General features: G+C 41.4%; 1 protein-coding gene across 26 annotated transcripts in view; it reads right to left on the bottom strand.

The window, feature by feature from the left end:
* The window catches only part of ARHGAP21 (Rho GTPase activating protein 21), a 198,831-nt gene that overhangs the window by 129,345 nt on the left and 47,716 nt on the right, over nt 1-21,770 (bottom strand). For 3 of the 26 annotated variants that reach the window (XR_010599121.1, XR_002888059.3, XM_024100990.3), the window contains exon 1: nt 7,828-8,688. The exons of 13 other annotated variants lie outside the window; for them this stretch is intronic. Coding sequence is in view for 5 of the 13 variants with exons in the window: in XM_024100990.3 (XP_023956758.2) it covers nt 7,828-7,911 (84 nt within the window). In the remaining 8 variants the exon portion in view is untranslated. Of the gene's footprint in view, nt 1-7,827; nt 8,698-21,770 lie in introns of those variants that run through there. 10 more of the 26 variants (XR_256477.5, XR_006176274.2, XM_005302798.5 and 7 more) reach the window with 8 other exon arrangements.

The raw sequence follows: 21,770 nt of genomic DNA, 5'->3' as shown, positions 1-21,770 counted from the left end.
CTGACCACCTTGGCAATTGTCATTTGTATCCTCCACAAAAAAATATATTTGCAGTTCTGTTTATGTCTTGTCATTAATGTGTCCCTTTACAGACCAATGCCAGACCACTAAGTTTAATAGTACTAAAAATATTAAAATTCCATCTAATTCGGGTAAAAAAAATTCAAAACAAAAAGAAATTAAGGGCTTCCTTGTTTTATTATAGCTTAATTAACAGAGGCCTCCATTCTTTAACAGCTACATCCTCTTTAAATTGGAAAGAAAGGAAACATCTGCAGGACTGGTAGCATATCAACAGCAAAAATTGTCAGATGTGAGCTTAAGTTGGTTAAATTCCTTCTTCAGTAGTGAAGGCTGAGCTTGTTACCAACAGGTAACATCACTGCATGATGGGGATTCTCATTGCCAAAAAAGAGGTTTCCAGCAACAAGACTTGGAAGGGGAGAAGGAAAAGGGATCAAACCCTCAGAGGAGGAGCTAAAAAAAGCTTTCCCAGTGGCTCAGAAATAATAACAAATGATTTGCCTAGAGGGGCTGCCTGTCACTGCCTTGCCAGCTCTCTCTTCCAGTACCAGAGGGACAGCTAGAGGATCCACACTCCCACACAGCTCTTCCATGCCCCACTCCACTTCCTGTAAGTGCTGAAAAAGACTTATTAATGCTCCTAGGTGAAATGGCTGCTGAGAGGGTATGAAGGAGATAGACAGGATCTCCGCTTCCCTACTTGAAACGACCAGATCTTTGAGAGATGGGGCCACGCTATCCATTACATTCTGTCTCCCACTATACTCTCATCAGAGCCCATTACAGTACACACTTTGTTACACACCTGAGACAGGTTTGCACAAGCACTAATCAGACATAATGTACAGCACAACATCTGGCCTTCAGAGAGTAACTCTGCTTCATTAACCACAGGCAGAACCACCTTCAGACTAAATAGCAAATGATGCCAGCAGTACAAGCACTGTTTCTGTGCATGCCAATCTCATCATCATAGTTTGAGGCTATGTCTTGCCACAATGATTTACACTGTGCCAGCAGTAGAGTCCAGATGTCTCCCAACTGGCTGCATTGCCAGTAGAAGACCGTGTCTCACGGCAACTCCTTACCCAAAAGAGGAAAACAAGGCCGCATCCTTGACCTAGGACTTTATTTTTAATGTAATTCATTGCACAGTTAGAACACTGAGCAGAAGTTCTACTCTGTTTTCAGCAGAAGCACAGAATTGGACTCTGCATCTGGTTTCCACTACAAAACATTAAGTAGTTGTGGACATTTTTCTACCTACCTATAGTAGATATTCGTGTTGGCCCCCATTTCTGTAGCACTGAGCGTCTCACAATCTTTAATGTATTTATCCACACACCAACTGTGAGGTAAGTAGTATTTTTATTCCCATTTTACACATAGGAAATTGACACACCACATAGACATTAAGGGTTTGTATACACAAATAAATTGTACTTGTTAAATTAAACATGCAAAGTTGCAACAATTTAGTTAAACCAACATATAGACCAGGCCTTAGTGACTTGAATGAGGTCACAAAGTCTGTGATGGAGCAGGGAACAGAACCTGTCTCTCAGGTCCAAGCTAGCACCCTAACCAGGAGGCCATCTTTGATTGCTATTCTTAGAGCCATTCTTTCAGCTTTTTAAGATTCCACCTTCAAAAGATTTACCTGGCCCCTAAAGAGACAGCTTTTAGAATAACAAACTACATAACAGATTTTATAGAAAGGTTTTCCATTTCAAACCTAAACATTCCACAAAAAGGTAATTCATCAGCCAAAAGTTGAGAGTCTTATTCCCTTAGCTTTCTTGCTGTCTCAGACATTATGAAACTAACACCTAGACCCACCACTGCCCCCACACAAATCCAGCCTATTAAAGCTTGCTTTTAATCAACACTGTAAACCTAATTACTTTAAATCAAGACTGGATGTTTTCCTAAAAGATATGCTCTAGGAATTATTTTGGGTCCTAGATTAACACAATGGTCCCTACTGGCCTTGGAATCTATGAATTGTACTGTACTCAACACTGAGGTGTAAAACTATAGGCATAAAATATAGTTGTTAAAAACACTCTAAGAGAGACAAGGTTACATTTCTAAGACAATTTTTTCTACCATCAATGTACAATGCAATAGGAAAGTTTCCAGATTACACATTAAGAGTTTAAAGAACTCCATACATACAAAAGACCAAATTATGGTACATCCCACATTTTGTGCTCCCTATGTTGGCTCTCCATTACAAGCCGACGTGGTACACAAAGACTAAATTAAAACCACACATTATGCTAAAACACAGCCATCCTAACTTCTCTACATAGAGGATAGAGAAAGAAACTTTTGCCGGTTTTTGTCCTTACAGAATATTGCAAACAAAAACAGAGGCCACAAAAACATAAAAGTCTATTACCTAAGGGCATCCTTATTAAAATGTGTTTGTGGCAACATGTAGTAAACCCAAATTCTGAATCCACCTGGGAATTCCAACTCTTCATGCCAGAGGTCAAACATGTCATGTAAGTAAATAGCTGGATAAAAAGAGAGACAAAAAGGAGAAAGGAAGTTGTCTGCACCAGTCTGTGGCAGGCGGTAAAACCAGAAGCTTTTTCAATGACCTGTGATGTGGTCAAAAGTAAGTTCCATGCTTCCAAATAGTTTGTGCTGAAGGTGCTTCTCTAATAGCAGCCAATGCAGAGACCGATAAACGTACACTTGGGATGCCAGCCAGGAAAGACTGTCTATTTTAAACACGAAACTGTATTAATAAAATATATTTAACATATATAAATTAAATCTACTTGTATTTGCATGGCTATCACTATTTTTTGAACTGCTTACTGCTGCCAAATTATTTTCCAGTATTTACAAACATCAAATAATACTTTTGTAACAGGTACATCCATCAAGAGGGAATTCAACCATCAATGGTTTCCTTTAATGAATAATTTTATACCTTTTAAAAAAATTCTAAAACAAATATAATACAAAAAAATCACTGCACAACTAATGAAAGATGAAAATGCATTATGCATAGATTTCCTGGGGAAGAGAAGGGAGGTAGAATGCAAAAATATGAGTACTGTATGAAAATATCCAATGCAAAATGTAAAAATTGCCAAATAGCCATCAACCTGCAGTCATTCCCAAAAGGAATTTAGCCATCCTTGTTATTTTGTTATCTTTTAGATTAACTGAGAAATGATTAATTTGGTAAAGCTTTTTTAATGTTAACACTCTCCTGAAGAAGAATATCCCTGCAGTGCAGCAATCTCTGCAGCATTTCTACATTCTGAAGCTTGTATGCAATGTGATAGTTAGGCTACTGCACTGTTTTCATTCTCTTTCCCCAAAATTACTTTACAAGATTTGGAAGCAGAGGGAACTGCACTACTTTATATGAAAAGAAAACCCAGGACAATGAACAGAACTATTATATTGTCACTAAAAAGCCATAACACTCTATGCATTATTCCAACATAGAATATAAGCATAACAAGCCTCCTTATTATATACCTACTTCTGCATATAGAGTACTAGAAAGACCTCTAACTCCACCCATTCAAATAGTCAGACCTATTCTTTACAATGAAACCATGTGATTAGCTACAATGAAGAATTCCATTCTTGATGGAAACAACATTCAGAAGCTCTGCTCCTCAATAAATTAATAAAAGCTGTTATATCAGGAGACTCATGGCCTAGTGGGGGCTGTCTTCTTCATGGCTATGGGATTCAATTCATTGTCTCTTGAATGTTTGTGAAGGGAGCGAGGAAAATGAGAGCCTTACTTTATTCAAAAACAACCCCCGTGATCAATTATAGAAAAGGTATTGATCAACTCACAAATACTTGGTCTGTGCAGTTCACCTTTACCAGAAAGTGGATAGAATCACCTTCAAGGGTATGTATGCATCTTAAAGGCTGAGGAAATTATGTATCCTCAAAGCTCCATAAATGAATGAATGAATGAACGAACGAACGTGGAGAAACTGTTCCTCCACCTCCATGTTAAAGAAAGAACCAAGGTAGGTTGCTGAGTAAAGGTACAGTTTGTGCTGTTATTTTCCATACATTTGCCAAAAGAGAAAGCTTCTTTAGGTTACACTTCACTCTACTGATTTTTGTTTCTGATACTTCAAGTCTTTGTACACCAATTCCTTGTAACACTCACAGTTCATTGTGAATTTTTACATAATTTTCAAAAGATAAAGCTAAGTCCTCAAAAAACAGATTGAGAATTATTAGTCCTGTCAGAAAGACTGGAATCTGTTAACATTGGGATTAATAATCTATTATTCTGATGGAACAATTTGGAGATGCATACAACACAAACAGGCTTGCATGTAAATCTGTTTCTAGAAGACAAATCTCCCACATGATATAAGCTTGCCATCTGCTACCCCCCCCCCCTAACTAATCCTTAAATTTTGCAATCATGTGGAAGTTTTAAGCAGTCTGTGCATCTCCCACTGTTGAAACTACCCATCTCCCTGGAGATGGATGTAGTCAGACATGATGCAAGAAAGGAGCAGCAGGAGATCTCAGCACACAGTGAGAAATGAGGTGATTTTAAGAAAGGGTGGGGGAGAAGCCAAAATGTGGCCCAATAAAGAAGAAAAAAAGTGAAAGAAAAAAAATGCTTAATTTGTTTTGGCATAATCTTACGTTAAATTAAAAATGAGATGTGACAGCTTTCAAGTGAAGATATAGGTGGCACCCTGTGAAACACATTGTTGTCATCATCCCACAGGGCTTGCAGTGAAAACCCTAACCCACTGAAGTCAGAGGAACAACACGGATTTATATCAGCGAAGGATTTGTCCCTGTAAGTTTACATCTTAGTGTCAAACATTACATAATTTAAAATATAACTTTTTAATACACACATACAGGATGTCGTCAGAATACAAAACCTAACAAAAATAAAAACAATTACAGCTCCACATAAGACCCAGTAGTTCCCAGTTACACTAACTTTGCTTTTTGATAAGACCATAATGCTTGTTCTTAAAATCTTAGACACCCAGTACTGAGCAGAAAATATCCTTTGCCTTTCTCATATTAGTGCATTTTCCTGCCTTGAAAAAAACAAACAAACAAAAAAAAAAACACACCTCTAGGTGTTGTAATAGAAAAAAGGGGCCTCCAGGGGTAAGATGTCTCTTCCATTACATTAATGAGTAATTGCATATACTTATTACTAACCCAGCAAGCTTCTTTTTCTCTCAAAAATATATTAAGTGGCTATTCAGAACAAAAATATTTTTCCCCAGAGGGTGCAAACCTACAGCCAACACACAGCTCATGTAATTAGGAACGGCTCTGGAGTTCTACTGGGGTCAAGGGGAATGGAATCACACTAAAATGCAGAACTGTTCATGGAGGCTACAGGAGCTCAAACTAGTGCTGTGCTCCCCATTCACAGGATGTGGGAGGAATAGCTGGTAGATACATGCACCCACAGCTGCAGCAGACTAAACCTGCCCCCATACATCTCCTTTCCCACCTACACTCTCTTTAAACACTATGAAGTAGGGAGCTTGAGAGAGGTTGGCTCCACAATGTACAGGGGGTGCAGGTCCCTGTCGGGGGGGGGGAGGGTGGTAGGTCCCTGTTCAAGCATCTGCCACACATACTGTATAGCGTTAGCTGTAGTCGGGGCCATCCAAATCCACAGGAAAAGACTATTTACACATAAACAAACATGAAGGCGCAGAGAAAAGCTATTAAACAAGTACACCACCGACAAAGGGATTTTAATTTTACTTATGGGAAAAGCTATGCAGCATTCCTCCATTTTTTTTTAAATAAAGTTAGCAAGACAAGGCATTTCAGAAGTATTTATCAACTAAAAATTAATACATTAGTTATGCTTAATTACTGAAAGCATCTTACTTCAAATTTCAAAATAAAGGCCTAATTTGCTTTAGAAAAATATTGTAAGATAGGGTAATAAATTAAAATTAATCTCATTCTAGCTTTTTGTCAGCTATGTGAATCCCTGCTTGCTTTATTCTGTTTACTTTTCTCTATTGTGCAGTCATAAAAACTCATCCCCACACAGTTTGTACATGTTAATATCAACCTATGATTTAGTCAGAATGTTTAAATAAACCATGGGACACAATCCCACCCCTTTTCTTTAGTCTTCTTGATTTCTGGAATACAGGTAGTAGTCAGCCTTGATTTGTGTTTTATACTGAACTCTAAGCAGGTAATTTCTTGCCACCTCTGAGCAAACTAGATTAGAAATCAAAACAGATTCAGAAATGTAATGAGACACTGTAGGGAATATAATGAAAACTAAAGAGAAAAGAGGCCCATTTATGTGTATATTTAGACTTAATAGAAACATTTGTCATTTCTTGTCACTTTGAGCACCTAGAGTCCATTACTCCATAATGTAAACAGTTTTTTGCTCAAGTCTCTTTGAAACCATAAGGCTTGAAGTTTCCCCTTCCTTGAAATTCCCCACAATATGAAGGACAATCTCCTGAGAAAACTCAGTGTCCTGGCAAAAAGCCCAGCTATGATGCAGCTTCTTAAATAAATAAATAAATAAATTAAAGAAAGAAAGAAAGAAAACAACTAGTAAAAAAGGTAGTATTGGAGAGGTAGAAGAGCAAGCAACAAAGTTACATTTTCAACTGCAAATTACTAGATAATCAGATGTGCAACTAATCAAGCTAATTGCAAATATTAAAAGTTTTCAATAGATCTGACTTTAAAAATACATTAGCACAGAGACAGAGATGTTGACAGTTATTGCCCAAATCTGTATCAGTTAAAAAAAGTAAGTGATTTAATTAACATGCAACAATATAAATAAGATGTTCAAGACTTCTTTATAGTTTAAAAAAAAGGAGTTGAAAGGGACTAGTGAAGCCTGGGAGTTATTTTTGAACCAGCAAGGTATCTAGAAAGTTAAGTTATAGGTTTATACAAACAAATAGCAATTTCCCCTACATTATATAGGAATGATCGTGAAATATGTGCATTACCTAGAGTCCTATTTTCAGTGGTTTGCATGAAGTTTGTTAGGCATAATCAAAGTAAAATATAGACTGCTCTGAAAATATTATGACAGCTGGATAGCAGTATTTTAAATAATGAAAATTGCACTCTTTATAAACAAACATCTTCTAAAACTCAATCTATGGCTTCTCTTCAGTTCTGCCATAAAGAACACTGTCTAGTTTTTAATAGGGACAGCATGGAGCCTAATAGTCTCCTGGGGGTGTTCATTTATTTTAGCTTATGTGCTTTTAAAACATAGTTCTGTGTATCTGAACTTCATCTTGTAATGACAAGCACTTCTATCCCAAACAAACAGAAGAGAGCAGCCTTTCCCTTTATCAAAATAGTCGAGGAAGTTTAGAATCATATTAGAACAGTAAATTAAAAAGCGAGATTGATTTTAAAAATGTTTTTTGATGGGGGGTGGGTTTTTGTTTTGTATTTCCCCTCTTTCTTGAGCTAGCCATTGCATGCTGGATTCTTTCCTGCAATTTACAAAGTTAAACCTTCAAAACTGAAGCCTCTGCAGGGACAGTTTACAGTCAGTACTTTAAGAATTAAAATATATATCTCTATATATCAAGCAGTTATAGTGAAAGCATATGCAATACACAACAATTTACCATTTACACATGATTACTCTATGGTTAAAGGTAAGCCTTGCTTTATAGATGTTTCTAACAGGATTCTTGGGGAATGGGGAGGGGAAGGTCGTTTGGAGCTTTTTCTTTTTGACAAAATAATTATAAAATCCTCTCTTCATAAACAGTTAAATAGAGTGAATAGACAAACCTGACCGCTCCAAGCACAATACAGGTTACATATCAAACTCCAGTTGTGGTTGATCATGCAGTCTAAAATCCTGAACTGGGCCATGCCTGCCTATAGCGCAGATTGCTTCTCTGCTCTGACTCAGCTTTTGTCCGTATGGTACAACAGTGTCAGAGCTATGCAGTGATGAGATTCAGGAACAAGGACTTTCCCCTTCCTCCCCCATCTGTCAAGTCAGCAAGACAGCAAATTGGCAGAACTGTTTAGTATACTTAAAATATATTCTGGTACATCTAAATTATGCATTCTTAGGGAAAAAAAGGCATGGGAGAGGCAAAAACAAGATAATTTTGAGAAATCTCACTAGAATAAATCCTGAGAGGTTCTCTCATTTGTTCTTTTTGTCTATTCAAGAAAAGAATCTGAAATGTATCAGCCTTCTGGCTATGACAAATCATATTGAATTTAGCAACATGTATGTATCCGAACATTTTTTTAAATTCAAACAATAGTGACAAGGCTTTTTTGAGCTCATGGAACCTGAAATTCCAATACTGTTGTTTTAAACATAGCAGAATAGTCACCAACCTTAGAGACTCAAAATATACTCAGTTTTAATAAAATCCTTTTACTTATCCCAAATTTCTCCTTCATACTGTTGAATAGCAGCCTCCTTAGTAAATTATCAAGTGGTACTGACTGGCTCCAAAGGGTGTCCAGTTCTCCATAGCCAGAAGGATGGTGGCCACCATGTTGCCAGAGAATGAGAAAAATCTCAGTTTTGATAAATTGAAAAATATGGAAAAGGGAAATTGTTAAATGCAGCTGTAGCAGCCAAGCAAACTGATAACACCCACAATTGTTCAGCAACTACCACAGGCAGCCATGCATCTTACTTTTCCCTTTTATGCTTTTAAAGAAAGTCTACCCTGCATTTATCCTTCTCCCTTCAGGTTTGAAAATGGAAAAAAGAGAACACATCCAATTAGTTCTCTACAGAAACTTTAGCTTTTGAAAGATGATTATCTGAATAGGCTGAAACAGTTTGAAACAACCAAAATATTTTCTCAGATTTAAACAGCACCAGTAAAGACCAATAGGTTTTAAGTAAAGAACTAGGAGGAAATGAAAAGACAGAGATTATTAAATTCAATCAACAGTGGCTCAAGAAACCTTAAAACCAAAAGCTCTATCTGCTGAATGTGCATTTCAGTTTCCCAACATGCCTACAAAGAGGGCATCTAAGAAACCTTTTTGAAGCTGGTAAGCCAAGAAAACATGAAGAGTCAGTCTTGTAGAAACAGCATCGTCTGTTCAGGCCACATTTAGCTGTCTCCAAGCCCAGTTCTTCCCTCATTAGGAAAGGATATGGAAGAGATTGGGGTCAACATTCTCTTACATCTCCCTTGCATTGCCTTAGGGAAGAATCCCTGTGCCTGGCTGAGGACTGCTTTATCTAAATATTAAACATGAAAAGCTGCGGGGACAGATTCACCCTGTGGTTTAGCAGAAGCCATAGCTACGAGAAAGAGAACCAATGGGATCAAAGCAGGGACCATGAAAATATGTCAAGAGATTTATGATTCAGAGCCAAGAAAAAAGCTTAGCTGAATAGTAGCTGTAGCTTTGTACACAATATTACAGATATGGCCTTACTTAGTACACTAAAATACCCCATTCTGATTTCTAAACTTGAGAGCATTGGTAGTCAACACCAGAGTTCAGGCAAGCACCCATTCATCACTTTTTCAGAAGCACCAAGATTATCATGGCTGAGGTCTTTCTGACAGAAGCCTGTCCAGATATATGACAGGAAGCATACATGTCATAGATTCTACAGCACCCTGAAAAATGCTGGGTACGAAATGTTTTTAGTACTAAAAACCCAGCCATATATACTAGACTGAAGGATAGCATGGCACTGCAAGAATTACAGCCCCTTACTGCTATCTTTTTGGGTTTTGGTGCATGCATGTGTTTTTGTCAAAGCCGTCATAAGTGCTTCTGTGAAAAGTTTAGAAGAGGAGGAAAAAGCTAAAGGTTTGGGTGCATAAGTTCGTTAGAAACCTTCTGTATCTATTTAACAGTCTATGCAGTCAGGAGGCTAGAAACCATGTCCCACTTAGCAACTATTGCTAGGTGGGACAAGTTTACATTTCCAGATCACAGACATCATAGCCAGTCCAAGTTCTGAGAAAACCTGGAGGAAGACTTTGGAAAAGTCTTTGTAGAAGTGAAGTTACTGCAAAAAGACGCCAAGAGCGGAGGAGGCAGGCCAGTTAGGTAATAAATGCTGCAGTGAGAAAGAATTAGCATTTTTCCTCCATGTTCATCACGTGCAATAGGCCATATTTCAGCAAAGATTTTTAGCAGCTGCAGTAAGTTTTCCCCCTGCTAACATCCCTCTTTGCCAGTATCAGTTTAGATTTTCTGGGGGCCAGGGCGACTTGATGTTTTCTTTTTTCCTCCCCCCAGATTACTTTGTACAATAATTTTTTTTTTTTGCTGTTGTCAGTCTCATCATTATTGCTTTATGCTTTCCTCTTTTAAATTGCACCTTTTATTTTAAATTTCATAAGCTACTTATCATCTAGGCCCTTCGGTTTTCCTTCAAGCCCTCTACATTCCTCCCCACTTTCTCCTTGTATGGATCAGTCCTACTTTCATATCAACTGAAAAATTGTAAATCTTGTTGAATACTCAAGTCTTCTAGCGCACTGTATGACATGAAAAGTTTAGTTCAAGGGTTAGACTTGTCCCAACTGCATTGGTGAACTCCCAAAACTAGATGAGTAACTCTCCTTAACTTATCACTCTTTGGCCTCTGGTTTGAAATCTGTTTTCAAAACCAATTGAAAATTGAACTATCAGATTCCTATGCAGCATTGATACCTAGACACTTCAGTTATTTGTCCAAGAGGTTCTTAAATACAGTGGATTTAACTCAATGTCAATATACAGCTGTAGGAACTGGCCTATTTAAGTCAATGATAAAACTCCGACTTACTTCAACAGGAGAGGAGTTAGGACAACACAGCTTTTGTGAGTCCCACCCATAATGTGTTGAAGTCCAGGTGGGAGCTCAAACTACAGTGATAGACATATCTAAACAGACAGTAACTGCTTCAAACTAAAACACTTTCCCACTGCCATGCCCTCAAAGGAAAAAAAAAAAAAAATCAGTCAAGTTTGTGAAGTATGGTCTACCTTTTGTAAGCCCTTCCTGGCCATCTTTAACTAGCCTATACTTGTTTTCTTTTTGTCCCCAACAGATTGAGAATCATTCACAATATAGAGGTGAACTGAAATTAACCAGTCTGTAGTTCCCCGATTCTTATCTAGGTCTCTTTTCAAATACCCATGTCATGTCTCACCAACTCTTGTACCTCTGGAAAGATTTTTTTAATTGGCTCTCTCACTTTAACAGACCAAGTGTTAATCCTGCCGTGAAAAAGTTATCAATACAAAAAACAAATCAAACCTGAGTGATCCTCATTGTGAAGTAATTTTAATTTTAAAAATGTGCAGAATTTTTGGGTGGATATAGAAACATGCTGCCATGTGGAGAGTCAATTTTGGGTATAAAGTCCTAGGCCAACATGATTTCGGAAGAATTCACATGGCTATAGATGTGTCATCTGAATGGGTCAAAGGATCAACATTGTTAGGCCCCAGAGGGCAGAATACCCAACACTCCTTGCCCAAAGGGAGGGAAGACGACATTCAAGGGCCCAGGCCTCCAGCAGGTGCTTTAAAGATGGCTTCTCTGCTGACTAGAAGGGTGTGAACTTAAAAGAAGTTGGCTAATAGTAGGTCGCTTATGACACAAAGAAGAAACCATTGTTTGATTATGTTCTTAGGTCCCAATCCTGCAATTTACAAAAAGTGTGAGTAAACACTTGCACAGGTGCAGAGCCCCACTGACTTATAGGGGCTCTCCATGCAGATTCAGAGATGTGTTATAAATTGCAGGCTTGAGGCCTAATTGTTCTGAGGTGAGTAAATGTGAATACAGAAAAATCAATCAAGGTAAATTCTGTTTCCTGAAACTTAGGATTCAAGGACTTCAGCAATGTTGATCTATTCCAGATAAAAAAACACAAGCTATCAACAATATCTAAAAACTGACAAATAAAGGATGGTATCAACCTTATGTCCAGACTCCAGGAGGTTAAAAAGAACAGCAGAAATTAGGCAGGATTTTCCTAAGAGAACCTTCCACAGTATGCCTATCACTTATCTAACCTTTCACCTGAACATCTAGAAAATGGTAATACTAGTCTTATATTTACAGAAAGAGGGTCTTGTGACACTTCTTGGGGGCTGAAGGCTGAAAGTTACCTTGTTACCATCGTCTCCCCCATGAGGGAGTCTTGCCTGTGCTAGCTGGATGTTAGCTCCCCACCACCACTTGCTACCCACTCAAGTAAGCTCTTCTGGTTTACACCAGTCCTGTCTTTGGCCTGGTCTACACTGCTGCTTAAGTCGATGTAAGTTATGTCACTTAGAAGTGTGAAAAAAATCACCTCGGAGCAATGTAGCTTACATCGACTTAACATGGTGTCTATTCCATGCTATATCGTCTGGAGAAGGAGGTGGAGTACTGAAGTCGACGGGAGAATGCTCGCCCATCGACTCATCGCGTCTTCACCAGACCCGCTAAGTTGACATGGCTGCATTGATCGCAGCAGCGCCAACTTAGTGTGCAGTATAGACAAGCCCTTTGTCTCACAGGTCGACAACACATGCACTCCCGGCCCAGGTCCCTTTAAAAAGAGTCCCCCTGTGGTATCCAGCCCCTCATCACTGACTGCCTACAGAAATCCCAGATCCTCTGTTCCCAAAGAAAGTGTACAAACACTTTACCAAATTTTATCTGAGGCCACCGTTCCTGTATTACACACTGCACCCAAGTTCAATTATAAAACAAAAGAAAAATTAAGAAAACACAGATTCAAATGAAAACCAGTGGGCGATGGGAACAAACGGTTGCGTATAAAACAAAATAAAAATACACTTTCTTGAGAATAAACTTAACTACAGTAGAACCTAAAAGATACAAACACCAGAGTTACGGACTTACCCGTCAACCAGACACCATGTGGAACCGGAAGTAATTCATCAGGCAGCAGCAGAGCCAAAAAACACCCACCACACACACACACACACACCCCCCGCAAGGACTGTACTGCCTCAGGGCTTCAGCCATGGGGTGGTTGGAGCTGCAGCCATGGGAGAGGTCAGGGTTCCGGGCTGGGGGTGTGGGGGTGTTATACGGGGCTTCTCACCCTCAGGAGCGCCAGGACTCAGGGTTTTACATGCAGGGGGAGTGCTGGGGCTCAGGGCTTCAGCCCTGTGATTCTGTTGGGGCTCATGGCTTTAGCTACAAGGGGAGTGCTGGTTTCAACCCAAGCGCTCCCCTCCGTAGCTAAAGCCCGGAGCCCCAGTGACCCCTCCCCCCGCTGAAACCTGGAGCAGAGCCATGGGGAGCCCTGAGCGCCCCCCCTCCCCACACACACACACACACACACACACACACACAGGGTAGAAGCCAGGAACAGAGCTGCAGGGCTGAAGCCCCTGCACTCCCCCCAGGCCTAAAGCCCTGAGCCCTGGTGCTCCTGTGGGGCAAAAGCCCTGAGCCCCCCACCCAGAGTCCTGGTGCCCCGAGAATCAGAACCCGCACACACACACCCCTGTGGCTGAATTCTAATGTCTTATTAAGAATTACAGAACATTTCAGAGTTACAAACAACCTCCATTCCTGAGTGTCCATAACTCGGAGGTTCTGTTGTAACAAGTTATATCCTTCTTTAGCAGGGCTGGCCTTACCATGAGGCAAACTGAGGCGGCTGCCTCAGGTGCCAAACTGGGGGGGGGTAGGGTGCACTAGGACCCAGAGTGTAGAAAATTGTGTCTGCTACTGGTGCATATGTATTCTCTCTGCTCTTGATGCACAGAGATGGTGGAGTGCTGTGCTGGAGAGGAGGGCACAAGAGACATAACAGGCAGGCAGGCGAAAAAGGTGAGAAGGAATAGCAGAAAGCAGCAGGGAGAGAGAGGAGGAGCCGCCTCTTATGTACCTCTCTAGCACCCCCAGGAGCCTAAACTGATTAACACCAGCTTCTCAGGGAGCTTCCTGTTTCCTGCTGCTTCCCCGAACCCACTTGAGGAGAACAGCCAGTCAACTGAAGTAGTAGGAGCCAGTTAGGCCGTTAAGACGCTGATATCTTCCCTCACTCAGGCCCTGCTACCAGCCTGCTTATTTGTCCCCTTCAATTGAGTGTTGAGAGCCACTATAGCTGGTACAGAACAGCAGTCATGAGTGAAAGAAGAAAACGCCCCTCTGGGGCAGCATTCAGAAAAAGAAAGAAAGCAAAGGAAGCTTTTCTATCTAAGCAGGAAGGAGCTCTCCTGAGATACATAGACACAAAATGTTCCCGGTGAGCTTTCCGGCCCCAGTGAGGATGTGAGTGGGGAGGAGATGCCTGATCTTCCAGTTAGTCAGAGTGCAGGTGACCTGGCAGCTACTGCAGCATCCATATCTCCATCTCAAATGGACGTAACCATGCATATTCCTGAAGAAAAGTGTAAATCAGAGAAGAGTGTGGTGGGGGCGCAAGAAACAGCTGCTGCTGAGTTTAGTTCCTTAAGTGTAGATGATCCAGACTGTGGACCCACTTGAGCAGCAGCCTGAGGGACTTCCTCGTACTGCATGGGCCACAGCAAGTGAAAAACTTCACGTTCCCCAAAGACAATGAAAACAGAAGTTTCCATCAAACACATTACTAGCCTGAAACCCCCAATGGGGACAAAGTGTAGAGGCCATAGCTTATGTACTCAAAAACCCAGAATGCTGCATGCTGTTTTTGTGGCAAGCTATTCCAGCCTAATGTTCCAACCACATTCGGTTCTACAGGAACAAAGGACTGGAAAAATCTGGCTAGGAATCTGGCATGCCATGAGAAGGCAGCAAATCACCAGAGAGCATTCCATAGGTGGAAAGAGTTTGAGATGAGACTAAGGTTAAAGGCCACCATAGATGATCAGCATCAAGAGAAGACTGCATCAGAGTCTCTTTACCGGTAAAATGTTCTGAGAAGGCTGAGTGGCATTGTGAGAATGCTTGCTACCCACCCAAAACCTAGCACTGCATGGCACTTCAGATCAGCTGTATGTGCCAAACAATGGAAACTTCCTTAAAATTGTGGAGCTGATGGCCGAGTTTGATGCTGTACTCCAGGAGCATCTAAGAAGAGTCACCACCCAAGAAATGTACACACCCCACTACCTTGGAAAATCATACAGTTACTGGCAACAAAAGTCAAACAGAAGATTGTGACACATCTGAAGTCAGCGAGATATTACTCTGTTATTCTGGACTGCACACCTGATATCAGCCATGAGGAACAAATGACTTTAATGGTGCGTTTTGTAACAACAGAACCTGGTGAAATGTCCCTGCAATGGTGACTGTCAGAGAGCATTTTCTAGAATTTATTGACACTGATGATACTACAGGAGCTGGTATGACAAACGTGCTTCTTAAAAAGCTCGAAGATATGGGAATTGCGATAGCTGACATGAGAGGTCAGGGCTACGATAATGGTGCCAACATGAGAGGAAAGAACAGAGGAGTGCAGACACAGATCCAAAAGTTAAACCCTCGAGCTTTTTTTGTCCCATGCAGTTCTCATTCATTGAACTTGGTGGTCAGGGATGCAGCATCAGCTTCTAGTGAAGCTGCTGAATTTTTTAATACAATTCAAAAGCACCTATGTATTTTTCTCTACATCAACTCATTGATGGCAAATTTTGAAGCAACATCTGGGAACATCCTCTCTGACACAAACCACTGAGTGTCACACGATGGGAAAGTTGAGTGGAGGCGATAAAGCCTATCAAACACCAAATTGGGAAGATAGATGATGCCATAGTTGCCATTATGGAGGTTAATGCCATGACAGGAACTGTTCGTGGGAGAACAGTGGCAGAGGGAAATGGAATCACCAGAAACGTACATAACTTCACATTTCTGTGTGGCTTAGCGTTGTGGCATGACATACTGTTTGAAATAAATGTTGTAAGCAACAGACTCCAAGGTGTTGACCTGGATATATCTGGAGCAATGGAACAACTGGACAAAGCAAAGTCATACCTACATTCTTACTGGTCAGATGAGGGATTTCAAAATGTTCTGAAGAGTGCACAGAAGTTGGCAGAGGAACTTCACATTGAAGCTATTTTCCCACCCATTCAAAAATACAAGAGTCACCGAAGATGACATTTTGATTACGAGGCACAGGATAGTCCCATAAGAGACCCCAAACAACAATTCCAAGTTGAATTCTTTAACCAGGTGCTAGATTATGCAATACAGTCAGTTGAACGTTTCATGCAGCTCAAGGAACACAGCAGTATATTTGGGATGTTGTATGATATTCCAAAACTCCTCACTATACCTGAAGAAGGCCTACACCAGCAATGCAGGGCACTAGAGACAGTGTTGACACATGATGACATGTGCAATATTGATGCGAGTGATTTAGGTGATGAACTGAAAGTCCTTTCAAGATACATTTCATCAGGATCAACTCCAAAGGCTGTTCTGAAATATATGTGCACAAATAAGATGATCACCCTTTTTCCAAATGCTTTTGTTGCTCTGCGCATACTTCTAACACTTCCTGTAACAGTTGCCAGTGGAGAACGCAGCTTCTCCAAGCTGAAGTTAATAAAAAACACATTTACGCTCCACAATGACACAGGAGAGGCTGGTCGGCCTTGCAACCATCTCAACAGAGCATGAGCTGGCCCAGACTGTGGACCTTCAGCAGGAAGCAATTCAAATCTTTGCAACCAAAGAAGGCACGGGAAGTACCACTTTGATTATTCAAACGGATAAAAATGCCAGTGTTTACTATGCAGACAAAAAAGTTACATTTGCTGTTCAGGCATTTGAAAGTTAAGTGTTATTTAAAGTTTTTGAACAAGGCATTTTAAGTTGTTAGTTCTCCTTTATTGGGGTAGGTAGCAGAGCAGTATCATGAGAGGAGAAGAACAGGAAGAAGGCAGAATTGAGACCTTTCAAAGTTTTGGCCCAAGTGAGGGGGTATGGGGTGTCATTTGAGCTCCCTGCCTCAGGTGCCAAAATGTTGTGGGCCGGCCCTGTTCTTTACATAGGAGGATCTCTCACTCAAAAGTTCTTCCCCGCATTTTCAACCAAGTCTGGCTGAGATCCCTTTTTCATGACGCAAACCCACCAGACAAAGGTTATAGTTATACCTCCTACAGTTCATTATCCTTACTTGTAAGCAAGGCTCTCACTTACTGGTTAACTTCTTCCTGTAAATTTCCTCTGAAGATTTCACAATCCTTCATTAGCATTCGGCTCAGACTGTAAAGGGATGCCCATTGTGAACTATACAATACTTAGCTGACATGTAAATAGACAGACATTTCTTGCCTGAAGAAAACCAGCTTTCTAGTGACCAGTCCCAATCACAGACCTTAAGAACGCAGTTTTCAGTGTGTGTGTGTGTGTGTGTGTGTGTGTGTGTGTGTGTGTGTGTGTGTGTATATATATATATATATATATATATATATATATATACATACACACACACACATATATACACACACACACACACACACACACCTTACACAACATCCATACCTGGCTTGCAATGTTCTGATGACCCGTGTGACACAGGCTTTCATTAGAGACCTTATACAATATCCTTTGGGTGAACCCAGTGGATCCCTGTAATCCCATCTACCCCGTGCCCTCTGCCAGTTGGCATCCAGAGGTCTGTGTGTCACAGATCTTCATCCTAAAGGATTCCAAACAGATGTACAAATTATACACAGGGATCATTCAGCCAGCCACATGGAGTGAAATGTGGCAATTGTGGAGTGAATAATACAGTTTCCAAATGGAAATTGCTGGGGAAGGCTAGGTAGAAAAAATGTAATTCAAGTTGGAACTATCCATAACATCAGTGTTAACCAGCCCTACTTCTACAAAACATGTCACTGGATCACTAATTGACCAAACTGTCAGGACCAGCAGTAACTCAGAGACAAGATCTATTAAATAATAATACATAGCCTTCATAGAATACTTCCACTCAGAGACCTCTGCTACAGCTAAACCTGGCAGCACACACCTATCACCTTAGATGTATCTTATTTATGGAGTGACTGGTTAACTGGCAACGATTGGTTGCCCAGATCTGACCATTCAGTTATCTCTTCTACCCCTTTTAGCTCATACATGGGAGGGTTTGAGAAATATTCAACTAATACTGCTGATTTAAACCAGTATCTGTACTACTGTCCTGCTGAATCTATTTGGAGATGCACTCTTGTTCTGGTTTGAAGACCTCCTAGTCAAAGTTGCACTGTATATGCAATTTTGAAGTGAGGCTGAATGAGCCACTCTGGTAGCACACTGGGGAAAGGGAAGGCCTGGCTGTCACTTTTCATGGTAAAGCATGCCAGGGAAGGGGAGAAATAGGAGGCCTTTATAATACAGGCTCCTCTTTCTCAGGCAATTGTAGGGAAAACAGCCCCAAGTGAGGAAGTGGTGTCTGCTTGCGTGTATGTGCCCTAAAAGGCAAAACCCCTAGACACGCTCATCTATTTTTACAGCTTTGGTAGGGTTACCATAATTCAGCAAGTAAAAAAAGAGGACGGGAGGAGCCCCGCCCTAGCCCCGCCCCCGTCCTGCCCTAGCCACGCCCCTGCCCCCTCCCACTTCCCGCCCCCCCGAACCCCCAACCCTCCCCCCGCTCCTTGTCCCCTGACTGCCCCCTCCTAAGACCCCCCACACCCTAACTGCCCCCCAAGACCCTACCCCCTACCTGTACCCTGACTGCCCAAAACCTTATCCACACCCCCACCAGAAAGCCCCCCCCCGAACTCCCGACCCCCCCCCCCCCCCCCATCTCTTGACTGCCCCCTCCAAAACCTCCCTGCCCCTTCTCCGACCCCCTGGCTCCCTTGTTGTTGGCCTTCGCCCAACGTCTCTGTGAACTTGCTCAGGAACGGCCTGAGCCATTCGTCCCGGTAGGCTGGGCAGCAGTGGAGGGTGGGCGGGGGAGGAGCTCCAGACTGCCGGAGGCGATCTGCGAATGCAGGGAGGGAGGGAGTGCTCTCAGCTGCAGGGGAGAGGAGGGGCTCTCTCTGGCTGTCGGAGCCCCATATAAGTGGCACCATCTGGCCGGCTGCCCTGTTAGCCGCGCGTGCTCTGCATGGGGTGGGGGGGAAGTCCGGACATTTACAAATTCCCCCTGGACGCTATTTTTAACTCAAAAAGCTGGACATGTCCGGGGGAATCCGGACGAATGGTAACCCTAGCTTTGGGACTCTGACTTTACTTCTATATTGGGAATGTTTTTGGGATATCACTTTGAGGAACTGGTCTCTATGTTAGTCATGATTTCATCTTAGGCCTTGGCTACACTTACCCGCTAGTTCGGCGGCTGGCAATCGAACTTCTGGGTTCGACTTATCGCGTCTAGTCTGGACGCGATAAGTCGAACCTGGAAGTGCTCGCCGTCGACTGCGGTACTCCAGCTCAGCAAGAGGAGTACCGCGGAGTCGACGGGGGAGCCTGCCTGCCGAGTGTGGACCAAGGTAAGTTCGAACTAAGGTACTTCGAACTTCAGCTACGTTATTCACGTAGCTGAAGTTGCGTACCTTAGTTCGAATTAGGGGGGTAGTGTAGACCTGGCCTTAGGGTGTAATCAACATATTGATTTAAGAAAAACATCTGCATGATTCTGTGGTTGGCAGGGACATCCCAAAACTCAGCTGCCACTCAATGAAACTTTTGCCATTGAAGTGGAATTGCAGAATATTGAGGAGTTTGATCCCGTAAGTGGGTTTTCTATGCCATCGTCTTAATTAATACATAGTAAACAAAAACAACAACAAAAAGTAGCCACAATACTACTTTAGTCCCTATTCTAGACCTTCAACATTAGCTTCAAATGAGGAGCAGTCTGTTAAACCATAAACTTCGTAAAAGCTGACTTTTTTAAACCACAATTTTGGCATTGTCCTATAAGCTGAGCTATCATCAATAGCTATTTGAAAGGTAAAATTTATGCAAAATGACACTACCCATCTACTTGCCACCGTTAGCCCTTAGTGATCACGTTACACCCATTCTCAGACTGCTTCAATAGCATATTATTTGCTTCCAGGAAGAATTTAGGATATTGAAATTGATCTGTGAAGGATTACGGCTTGGACCCTGGCTAAGGGAATACCTCTCCCAATGTACTGTCAAAACATGAGGTCAGCTGAAGTATTGCTAACCATCTCTAGATTTTAACCTCAGAGGGCTGGCTGGCTGGCTGGTTGGTTGCAGTCTATTCACAGTGAAAGGTTCTTGAGTTTCCTTCTTCATTAGTCAGACATTTCTGAGTCTACTGACTTCAGGTATTACGTAAGACACTCCTCTTTTCTCAGGCTATTATCTGAAGTGTGGTTGGGTGATGGGTTCATGTAGTTTATTTCATGGAACAAAGGGACAGGAAAAGAGAAGAGTCAGCTTTTTGCTGACTATCATGGAAAAGCATGATATGGATGCATTTTATAAAATAAAAAATTAACAATACATGTTAAGTGCAAGGAGGTCTCAAAAACATGGGATTCTGCAACGTGTAAGCCCTTATAAAAGTGAAGTTGTAAGCCTTTGAAATTCAGTTTTCGACCATGTTTCAGCCTCAACAGTACAGGTCCTAATTAAGTAGACAAATTATATGTTATTCAGCTGTCAAAAGATGCTCCTCCCTGGTGTATGTCCTTCTATTAAGTACCTTTGCAATGTTTACAGTGCTAACTAGTCCAAGCCCACAGGAATGCAAATGTTGTCCCAACACATCATCACTGTTATCTATAGTTCAGCACCTTATACTGTCATCACCACAACAGAGCAATTGCTTTTTAACTTGAGATCTCCATGCTAGAAGGAACACCGCCATACTGGAACAGACCAAGGGTTTGTCTAATCCAGCGTCCAAGAAACAAAATAAATGTCTTCGCATTTATCCATCTGTTTTGATATTTTTTAAATACCCATAGGTGAGGGGAAGGAGGAGTACAATAAACAATCAAGTTAATAAAGACACTTAAAAAAAGTGATTGGGAAAAATTTCATTAGTATTTTTCCACTGAAGTAACTGTATAAAACCTACACACCTGCTCCGATGCGACACGTCCTGGCCTATAATTTGCCTATTAGTTCCATTCATTGCAACTCAGCCCTATAAGTACTACACAGTCTCATCCAGGTTCCCTTTGCAACAGTAACATATTAAGTAGTGCTAATTCTTCTTAGCTGCACTAAATTTGCTACTGTTGCGAAGGCACTTTCGAAATCTGCACCACCAATGGTGTACGTAGAAAAATTACTACCCATACTGCAGCAGCAGCCAGAAAAGACACCGCTATAACGGTACTAAGGCACTGGGAGCAGGTTTTCGTAACAGTGACAGAAACACGTTAGCTTTTACACCACAGCTACCAACAGTGCAGCTGCATCATTAGAACACAGAAAACGAGTCTAAGGTTTTCTAGTTTAGATATACCCAAACAAAAATCTTACTGGCACCTTTTTTCAGTAGCACGCAGTGTGTTAACATCTGCCTCTACTGGAGCAGTGTAATAATGTTGAATTCAGTGCTGAAACTCAACAGCCTGCCCACATACATTAAAGTCTCAGAGGTCTGTTTAAACACATATGTAGGTCCAAGGTTGCCTTTCAGCCTACATTTTGGCTGCAGTAGCTCTATTATACAGGAAAGAGGTACCTTTCTCAACTGAGTTCTGAATTACTTCCTTTCTATTTACTTGTTTCCTTTTCTCTCTCTTGAATAAAATCAAGCCTCCATTAATTGAGGCTGAAAAATACATTTGTAGCCCTTATGGTTGCAGAAAACCTTGAAAAGGTA

The sequence above is a fragment of the Chrysemys picta genome, chromosome 2 (genome assembly GCF_011386835.1).
Source record: "Chrysemys picta bellii isolate R12L10 chromosome 2, ASM1138683v2, whole genome shotgun sequence".
NCBI lineage: Eukaryota > Metazoa > Chordata > Testudines > Emydidae > Chrysemys > Chrysemys picta.
Note: the sequence above shows the minus strand (reverse complement) of the source record. Positions and strands in the feature narration are given on the sequence as shown.